This window comes from Limanda limanda, chromosome 18, assembly GCF_963576545.1.
Source record: "Limanda limanda chromosome 18, fLimLim1.1, whole genome shotgun sequence".
Lineage (NCBI taxonomy): Eukaryota > Metazoa > Chordata > Actinopteri > Pleuronectiformes > Pleuronectidae > Limanda > Limanda limanda.
The window spans coordinates 11,614,101-11,624,072 of NC_083653.1; the positions used below are offsets into that span (position 1 = coordinate 11,614,101).

General features: G+C 45.4%; 1 protein-coding gene across 2 annotated transcripts; it reads right to left on the reverse strand.

Annotated features, from left to right (window-relative positions):
* Window positions 1-3,671: 3,671 nt before the first annotated feature.
* On the reverse strand, window positions 3,672-9,680 carry tdh (L-threonine dehydrogenase). Of its 2 annotated transcripts, none has more exons than XM_061091069.1 (9): window positions 9,567-9,680; window positions 7,558-7,749; window positions 7,173-7,215; window positions 6,998-7,068; window positions 6,084-6,233; window positions 5,825-5,997; window positions 5,629-5,719; window positions 5,112-5,381; window positions 3,672-4,740 (listed from the first exon to the last, which is right to left on the reverse strand). In XM_061091069.1, the coding sequence occupies exons 2-9, from the start codon at window positions 7,739-7,741 to the stop codon at window positions 4,601-4,603; spliced, it is 1,122 nt and encodes a 373-aa protein (XP_060947052.1). In that variant the 5' UTR covers window positions 7,742-7,749; window positions 9,567-9,680; the 3' UTR covers window positions 3,672-4,600. The 2 variants fall into 2 exon arrangements, with proteins under 2 accessions (XP_060947052.1, XP_060947053.1); XM_061091070.1 differs by lacking the exon at window positions 9,567-9,680 and adding an exon at window positions 8,510-8,590.
* Window positions 9,681-9,972: the final 292 nt, after the last annotated feature.

Consider the following 9,972-nt stretch of genomic DNA (forward strand, 5'->3'; position numbering starts at 1 on the left):
AGTTACCACCTCATGGACGGGATTAGGACACGGTTGTGTAACAGGAGCCTGGAAGGGATCAGCGACACAGAAGGGAGTCAACTTAATACACCTGGCCGACCTACAAGGAAGCAGACAACAAAGCTCCTGGTATTCTGTGTTATCACAGCAACTCAACCGCCCATTTTTTTTTTTTACTTTTCTCAAAACCAAGCCCTTGTGTCAAAGCCATTATGTGCAGGTCAGATCAGGTCAAGCACTTCATTCAAATTTCACAGCCCATGTAAGGAGATCCCGAGTTTAAAGAGCTCGTAAAGGTGACTGTGATCCCAAAGTTAAAATTGATTTTCTGACCGTCATGTTCCTGATTGACAGAGCGGTGAAAAGGACATGAGATGTTTTGATAAAGCGTCTCGTAAATGATAAATAAATACAAAGCTGAGGTCATTCTACAGAAGGCACCAAAAAACCCTCAAAATCAACTATAATAATAACAATAATAATAAACACAAAAGAAAATGTGACATTGAACACTTCTTTTCAGAATTTCATTCGGTACTAATTCAACAGGTGTAATGATATATGTTGGATATAAATACTGATTTTAACATTCTTACCCCCAACTCCAACCACAGGCCCCACATAAGATTGCTATTTTTTTTTTTTGAAGGGACCATGATACATATTTAAATTCTTAAATAAAATTAAGAAGAACAGGCCTTTCCCTCCTCACATATGAATGAAATGCATGATAAAACATAAGAGCATCTTAAATGAGGGTCCTTTTAATGAAATAACATTTGTTGACATGTATTGTATGGTGTGAATATCCAAAACAAATCTTAAATAGGACAGAACCTTCTTTTCACCTCTGTCTTTGACACGTGGCCACACACACGAGGACCACAGCTGACTGTTCTGGCTGAGCTGTTTATTGAGTGATATAATGTACAGCATCAGCCGTTACATTTTTCTTGGGGCCCGAGGGCGGGAGGATGATGGCTGGGTTCTTGGCCTCCATCCCCATAGCAACAGGTCTCCATGTGGAATAACAGCTATGGCACAGAGCGTTATGGCGTCTGTGGCCCATCGCCCAGCAGCATGCCCTCAACCCCCCCCCCCCCCCCCCTCGTCTTCTTTATGTCTCGTCCTTCACTTTCTGCCTCGGCCCGGTGGAAGCAGCCGCACGTTGTGAGCGAATCTTATTACAGGATGGCGAACAAAACACTGGGGCCCAGGCAACTGAGGTAGCCCTCTGATTGGCCGGCGACAGATGGGCCTGCTGCAGAGAGGGCAGCGAGATTTCTTGCATAAGAGACCCAGGTCCCTCTTATGAGAACATGGAGTAAAAAAAAAGTGCGGGCCCGCGTAAGATGGCTCTTTGTCTCTGTTTCAGAACAACCTCCTTCCTCCACCACCCTCCCGTCCCTCTTCTTGGAACACATTCACTTCCATGCATATATTTATCCTTCACATGTGAAGTATGTCTAGTATTTGATTGCACTTGCGTCTGTGTTGCACACTCTCACATATATGTCGAGTTTCCAGCCGTACGCTGGTTCACAGCAGGTTGTACTCTCACTGCTAAATGTCGGCTAAAAGAGACTCTTGTGCCCAGCGTCAGGAAAACTGAATTTGATCTATATTCGAAAGAGTGTAAACCCAGTGCAAATATTGATTTTCATTTGCAATTCTGCATTTCTGTCAAGCGCCTGGAAGCAGAAAGCAACGATCTCACACTCATATACACAAAGGAGGACATGAATCATCTCGACTTGTGTGTCAAATCCTCTTGTGAAGAGGATTTTGACAATTGAAATGAATAAATCACCATCAAAACCAACTGCAATGCGGCACAGTTTGTTCTTTGTTGGTTGAGGTCAATGTCTTTCGTATCAAAAGGTGCAATTTAAGGAACACAGTCGACATACAGGGCGCTTTCACGTGAGGTGTTGACATTATTTTGTCGTCCCTCTACTGCAAAAACATTAAAGATAATGTTATTTGTATCTGAACGGCAGAGCAATGGGATAATGACGCATCCTGAATCTATTCTTACTTGGTGGATGTATAGGTGTAAAAGCTGGCACACAATTTCTGTGGAGTTGCATTCGGAACATTACGAGTTTTCATTCTCGCCATAGAGCACCCCCCCGCAGATACATTCATTCAAAGGAGGAGAGGGACTAATTAGTGAGGATTGCTGATGCTGTGTTTGGCCGAGAGAATGCCCTGCATGCTCTCCTACAGGCTCAGTGCACAGAAAATGTGCTTCACCTTACTTAACTGTGAATTCAGCTGAATGAGGTGAAACGCAGACGATCCATCTGCTCCCTCTCTCTGCGGCACAACTGCGACACAAAGTCCCAGAGCAAGGTCACCTGGAGCGGACGCAAATTACTGACAAAGAGAAATTGAAGCATGGGCCATCGGGAGTGCAGCTGAAGGACGCCGCTGTCCTCAGGGTCACCCTTCATGATCCCATTTGAACTACTGCAGCTTCGCTTCAGTGCATCTATTGATGGGCTTATGGGGGGGGGGGGGGGAGTTCTCGGCAGGGATGTTGATTTGTCCATTTTTTCCTCTGTTGTAATGAACGGTAGGTTTGTAGTGCCTGTTGCTTCTTCACTGCATTTCCCTCGCTTGCTTAACGACACCCACTTCCCTTTGTGGCCTTCGACTGTGTTGTTGCATCAGGTTGCAGATTTGAGTCGATGTGAATGAAACCGGTTGATCCTAAAAGATTTGAGTCAGCCTGGCTGCAGGTGCTGCGTTGGTTTGACTCATTTACCACGAGTGTGGGACAATTCACTGTATGTAAACTGTGCATATACACAGCACATGGTCGCGCAGATCTTCAGACACTTTAACACTAGTCCATTTCTTCCCTCGTTTCCTCACTTGTAACTTATTAGTTCAAAACTGACTTTTCAGGCTGCAGGAGTCACAAGTTCCACGTGTCCAAATGCAATTGCTACATAACCAGTGACGTTTGGCAGGAAGCTTCAACCCAAAGGTGGTTGTCTGTCAAGCAAAGAAGGTTTGTGCTTGTGTTTTGTAAAAAAGAAAAATTCCCAACAGCTGTGTTTTCTCAAAACTCCACCCAGGCACATCCGAACTCTTGGATTCTCCACTTGTGGACGCATCTAAATGTATCTTTAGATTAGGTCTCACCTCTCAGCACAAGCTGAAACTTAAAAACAAGCGGCTTCATGAGAAAATTGCTTCATACTGAGATCATTACAATACGAAACACAAGCATAGACCTGTTCATGAAATGTTGAAAATAAATTCCAGCAGTCATACTTGTGAAGCTGATAATTGATTTGACGTCGGAGTGGCAGGTTTACTCCCACATGACTTATAAACTAATGCACTAATGCATCGGATCTTTAATCCTGCAGAGTTTACCACATTGAAAGACTTGAATCAAATGTATCACCGTGTTGTTCAGTCTGACCAAGAGAACATTGTGTTCTCAAATGTTTGTCATGGCTCGGTCGCCACCACCCTGAGGTTACAACTGACGTCACACTGGCTGCCTGCAGTTTGATTAGATAAGAGACAATGGATAAAAATTGTGAAATTGAACAGTGTTGTCATGTTGGGAATGTGTGAAAATGCCTGAACAGGCAAACCCATGTCAGTTTTGGGGTTAATTTGTCAAAGCTTGTGTAAATAAAAGACAGAACTTTCATAGAAACCGAAATTTATTTTACAGAAAGTTGAAGAACAGAAACCACAAAATGTGGCTGAATGTAAATGTGGTGTACAGTGTCATATTTCCCTTTTGTGTCAAAATAAATCCCAGAGTTTATGGGGGGGAGGGGGGATATATAATATAACAAAAATAGACAGAAACATTTAGAAAAAAAAATGTATTTTGAGAAACATTCAATGAGGCTCCCACACAATAAAACAGCAACAGACAGAATAAATAATATTACCTGGAATAAACAGAAGAACAATTCTTAATTACCGCTCCGCGCTGCTCACAGATGCACAGACACTGCCCCCACAGGCTCATTTTACTTGTCAGTAATTTCAAGGATAGAGATTCATCTAAAGTGCAAAGAAAACAACTTGTGTATTTGAAGACCCCTCAATCCAAAGTTACCTGATTAGGAGCTTTTAGACGCTCAAATTTAGATTTTTTTTTCGCAGTCCATGGAAATTTAGCAGGTAGAAAACCCAAACTGTTTTGCATTTCTGAAGAAAACAAATACACAATTCAACATTCCCTGTTTGACTCGATTCTTTTTCTGCCCACATTTTTTTGCACAATTCATTAGCATGCAAAGTCATCATTTATCCATACAAGCTTTCACAGGGGACGTTGATATCGGATGCTGCTGACAAGCTTCCACTGACAAGGCAACCAGATGTCCGAGCAGAAAGAAGGGGAAAGAGAGCGGAGCAGGGGTAGACAGACAGGAGCAGGGAGGATTGTCTAGTCTGCGTCGACTTCTACATTCTTGAGACACGATAGCCTTGCGACAGGCAAGCAGAGCCCTTCTGATTTTACAGAGAGGAGTGAGAGAACGACTATGTACAAGCCACATTCCTCTAATTCGCTTTGGTCAGTCTATACTCTCTGTTCGATGAACCCTCGAAGAAGGACTCAGTTAGCACGGGCCATGAGCGTTTCGACGCCAAAGTAGTTGAGCATCGTCGTGACGAGCTCCGGGAGGTCGTAGTCGTGTTTCCAGCCCCAGTCTTTCCGCGCGTTGCAGTCGTCGAAGTTCATTGGCCAACTGTCAGCTGGAGGACAACAGAGAGGGGAGACGTTGTTAATTGAAAACATTTGGAACATGATGTGGATTTGAGTTCTGTGACAAAGTTTATTTCATTAATTTATACGCAAACAATGTTTAAGCACTGTTAAAAACTGAGCGATTTGTCAACAGCCTCTTTGACCTAATGTTTCTGGTTTGACCAGTAACTTAATGGTTCTAATTTTAACTTAAAACAGACAACACTTATTAGTTAGTTGACTTCACTTGTGACCACTACATTATAAAAACAGATGCCTCAAGACAAACATGAGGAAAGTGAATCAAACTCAATATGAATTTGGCCACAGCTTAGTTTCATAATCTCGCAATTTTGAACAAAGTTGACACGAGACGTACCGATTGCCTGTCTGACGTTGTCCACGTTATACGTGACCTCCAGCTCAGGCATCTGCTTCTGCAGCTCCTGGGCCAGCTCCTCGGGGGTGAAGCTCATGGCGTTGATGTTGTACGTCCTCATGCTCAGCGTGTCAGCCGGCGCCTCCATCACCCCCAGCGTGGCGCGGAGGCAGTCGTCGATGTACATCATGGGCAGCCTCGTGTCGTTCCTCAGGTTGCACTCAAACTTGCCGTTCTTGATCGCATCGTGGAAAATCTGGACGGCGTAGTCTGGTCAGAAAGAGACGATAAACGTTACTGGACTAGTTCTGGAATAAACCCTCGTGTAGCGCAGTTCAGAAGTGTTTGAGTTTATGTTATCAAAGTTGTTCAGACGAGTGAAAGTATGGAGAGCTCCCAGTGTGTCCGCGATTCTAAAAATACAACGAGCCACGACAACTCTGCAGCAAGTCAGTTGCGTGACAAACTTGTGACAGGACAGGAATAGACATTCATTAAAATGGAGACCTTGGCTCACCTGTTGTGCCGCCTCCGGGGACGGAGTCAGCAGAGATGATTCCTGGGTAGCGCAGGCAACGGAAATCCAGGCCGTAGCGGTGGTGGTAATACTGAAACATAAAAACAAACCATTTACTCAGGAAACCCAATTCCGTGAGGATTGTCCAATGCATCCAGGATAGTGATTTGACTGCGGTATTGATCCGAGGCCTCACCTCTCCCATCAGCTCAGCGTGAACCTTGGAGACGCCGTAGATGGTGCGCGGCCTCTGCACACAGAGGTCTGGCGTCGGGTTCCGGGGGGAGGTGGGACCAAAGGCCCCGATGGTGCTGGGGACAAACAGACGCAGGCCGTGCTCCGCTGCGATGTCCAGGATGTTGTGAAGCCCTAAAAACACACAGACCCCCTTCAAATTAGCACATTATGAAACCAGGACTAAAACTGGAGAGAAAATAAGTCCTTATATCTCTCACCGGTGATGTTCACAGAGCGAGCCAGGGCCACGTTAGCCTCTCCGACGGCGCTGAGGAGGGCGCTGTAGTGAAAGAGCCACGTGATGCGATTGTTCACCACGATTTCCCTCAGGTTCTTGTAGTCCAGGATGTCGGAGTAGATGAAGGGGCCTGGGGGCGACAGAGGGTTTTATTAAATCAACTGTCTGATTGGTCTATTGGAGGCATAAATACAGTATATTAACCAGCACAGGCATCAACTCGAAGAACTATGTGTCCAGGATGATTGCCAAGCTTCTGATCGGCTGGACATCTGTCTCTCATCATTACTATGCGTTTTTTTTTTTTTTTTTTTAATTCACTGATAGAAATTCACCCACTTAATATATGAACATTTGTTTCTTTCTCAATGTATTTTTGTTCACAGCTACATTCACTACGTGTTCCCAGAGAGTTCATTACTGCTGCCAATGGGAGGAGCAGCATGTGCCACATATTGATTCGGGGGGGGGGTTGGATTTTACAACAGCATTTTTCAGGGAAATGTGACGTCCTCTTGAGCTCATATAATGAAAATCAATATGAACCGGAGAGGCCTCTGCGTGGCTGGTTCCTTATCTCAAGGTTTCAGACAGCGACATAAAAACACTGCTGTGTTTATAAAACCCTTTTAAAAAACTCTTCCAAGTCCTGTTTAGTCACATACCTGAGATTTTAAAAAGTCAGTGGCATTAGAAATGAATTCATGCAGCAAAAGCACTCCACGTTCTACTACAAACAAAAGCATTTGGCATATAAATGGAAATTTGATCTGACACACCCTGGAAATGGGAGGGGTACATTTAAACTTTCTCATGCACATCTGCGACAGATTACTTTCAGACGACAGAGATCAGATCAAACAGAGTCACTGCACAGTGTTGGGATTCACTCACCGCTGTGGAAAACGCTGCTCGGAGGTTTTCTGATGTCAGACAGGATGACGTTGTTCTTTCCGAACCTCTTCCTGTGAAGAGGGAAATTGTTATATACAGCTGGAAATTGCATCGGAGAATGCTCTATAGTAGGTCGACGGATTTGGATGTCCGAGAGGAAAATGGCTTTTTTTACCTCAACAATTTGGCGAGTCCCACCCCGAGCTGACCGAGACCACCTGCATTAGCGGTAGAGAGAGAGAGAGAGACACACGCTGAGCATCATTACACATTAAGTCATCAGCGCTGGTTTCCAGGGAGACCGGATAAATGAGAGTGGGCCATAAGAAAAGAGGTCACAGCACTTGACGCCTACACTTGTTTTTTAAACTGGCATCACATTCTGCTGTCTTTGCCAAATGCTGCTGCTCTTCGAGCCCCGGTGGAGCTAAGACTTAATTTCCTAAAAACACTTTTTAAATTACAGGGCAGTTAAAAAAAAATGCTGTCAGTCCTCTTTTTTAAAAAAAAAAAATCACCGTGCTTTTTAGCAAACTCCCCATAAAGCCGATGTTGCCTACCTGTAATGAGCACCTTGGGGTGGTCTGTTTCTGAGAAGGACACAGAGTGGAAGCTGGCGTCGGACGTCACCTGCCGAGGGGAGAAGCTGATGTTGCGCACAGCCACAGTCAGGGGCTGGCAGCCGCACCCCGGGGGGCTGAGGGCCTGCCTGGCCACCTTGCTGAGGATTCTGATGACAGGCATGATGGTACCTGCAGGAAAAGAAAAGAGAAGATTGTGTTCAGGGTTTGGGGCTGAGGAATCCATAGGCCTCAGGAAAATCTGGAGCTTATTCCCCCCCCTTAAGTAATGTGGAAAGAGCTGCACTGGTTTACTTAAAAAACACTTTGGGATGTAGATTTAAATGCATTCGACTGCCATGGTCTGGTGGCCTCTCTCTGCAACGTCTGTTTGGCCAAAGCATACAGATCTGTGTGAAGAGAGTCTGGCTCCTCTCCAGACCTCAGGCGCCACGACACAGGACCAGAGGGAAGAACTGGTGCAGAGGGAAACCATTCCATGCACAGGCATTTTGCATTCATCTGCAGTGAAATGGTGATAATAACAATCTCAAGAAGAGTAGAACCCCCCCCCCTTCCACTTATCAAGACAATGTGTCAGCGGGGGAGACGCGGAGGCTTCAGTCACAATAGATGCGGTGGCTTTTGTTTCCAAATAGGCGCAGCGCGGCTTTCCAGCGCGTAGCAACAACACACACACTTGTCTGCCTTCACTCTGCTCAATGTTACAAAACTTTCATTGCACATTGCTGCAAACTACCATTTCACCATGCAATGATTTGTTATGAATTGACGCATACACCAGACTTGGCGCATGCAGCACTTGTAATAATATAACTCTATTTCCCACAGAAAATCACTTAAAGTTTCCTCTGAAGCAGGAACAAAACCCCCCCACTCGTTTTCTTCGTCACTGAGCTGCTTCTAGCATCTAATTCACAAATGGACTTACCGAGTGTGTTGGCGGGTTCCAAAATAAAGGAAGGAGGGGAGCAACTTGAGTGTATTTATACTGCCCTGCCTTCACTGCGAACCAATCAGGAGGAGAGGGCGTGCTCAGCAGGCGATAAATGTCACTATCAGCTCCACCAGCATAAGGAGGTTGGGGTTCTTTTTTTGTGTGTATTTGGAGATGACTCAGGGAAATGTTTTTCCTTGGACTCCTTATACAGGACTTCTCGTTTGAAGTCAGGAAAACCGATCTTATGAAAGTTTCATGTTTTCTCTTTTAGAGGCAACAGAAATGACGCCTCGGGTGCAAACGTCATCCTTTCGTGCGTAAAAGCCGTGCGCCACGTCGGTGTCTGGTCTGCGGCTCGGACCCTTGGCTCCGGCCACCGCATGTGCAGATCACTGTTGTGCCAACACGGGGTTACGTAGGCCCCACGTAAGCCAAGCTGAATGGGGAGGGAGGAAGGAAGGGGGGGGCTCGGCTTAGAGACGCCCCCTGGTTTTTTGCTGAGCCGGCGCGTCACGATGGATCTTCCGAGAACTGTGTATCATTTTATAACTCACGGACGCCTATCTGCATTTGGTTTGAGCGGCTGGACCACGTGGACTCCGGGGAGCTGATGGCGGGGATGGTGCGCACGCGTAAAAAGCATGATAAAAATAAAAAAAATAATTCTGAATGACCGAGAGGAGCCAGAGGATTTATTTGATTTATTTTAACACAGGCGCTTTTTGGAAAACCAGACAAACGAAAGCAGGCCGGAGCGCGGGAGCGGACCCTTCCCGACACGGAACGGCACGTTTAGATAATCTGCTTAATATCGGGGAAGTGCTTCCTCTGGCACGATTAGTGTTAATGTCTTATTTAAGAAGGATTTAATAATAATGATCCTGATAATTAAACACATTTCAACGATATCCTATGAGAAGCCACACGTGTTCATGACAAGAGAGATTAAACCCAGCCTGGGACTGATTGATGAATTCTTTCATTTGAATCTATTGTCCCAACACCAGCGGACTGATACGTGCAATGTGAAGGCTCTCAATGTACTCACAGGAGTGAAAGCTGCCACAAAGAAAATCCTGAGTGTGGGGTCCTGATGCTGTTCCTTCCTGTGAGCGGATCTTCGGCTTCTGACCCGATGCCGGTGTTCTTTCGAGCCAGTGTTGCGTCAGCTGCTTCTATATATGAGCGGCCATCTGGTTTCAGCGGAAGCCGGTTCTCCGCGGATTGGTAGAGGCCCGGAGGTGCGGTCCTCCCTCTTAGACCACGCCCCCTCCACACACGTCTCATCCTATGGTCTCCTCTCAGCAACAAGAGCATGGGGTTGACGGGATTTCTCACTCAAGACTCACTCCGAGTTACGCCATGGAAACACAAGACTGTGATATACATGATATAATATAATATGTGATATAAAAATATTGTATATATTTGTATAATAGTTTATTCTTCCAATT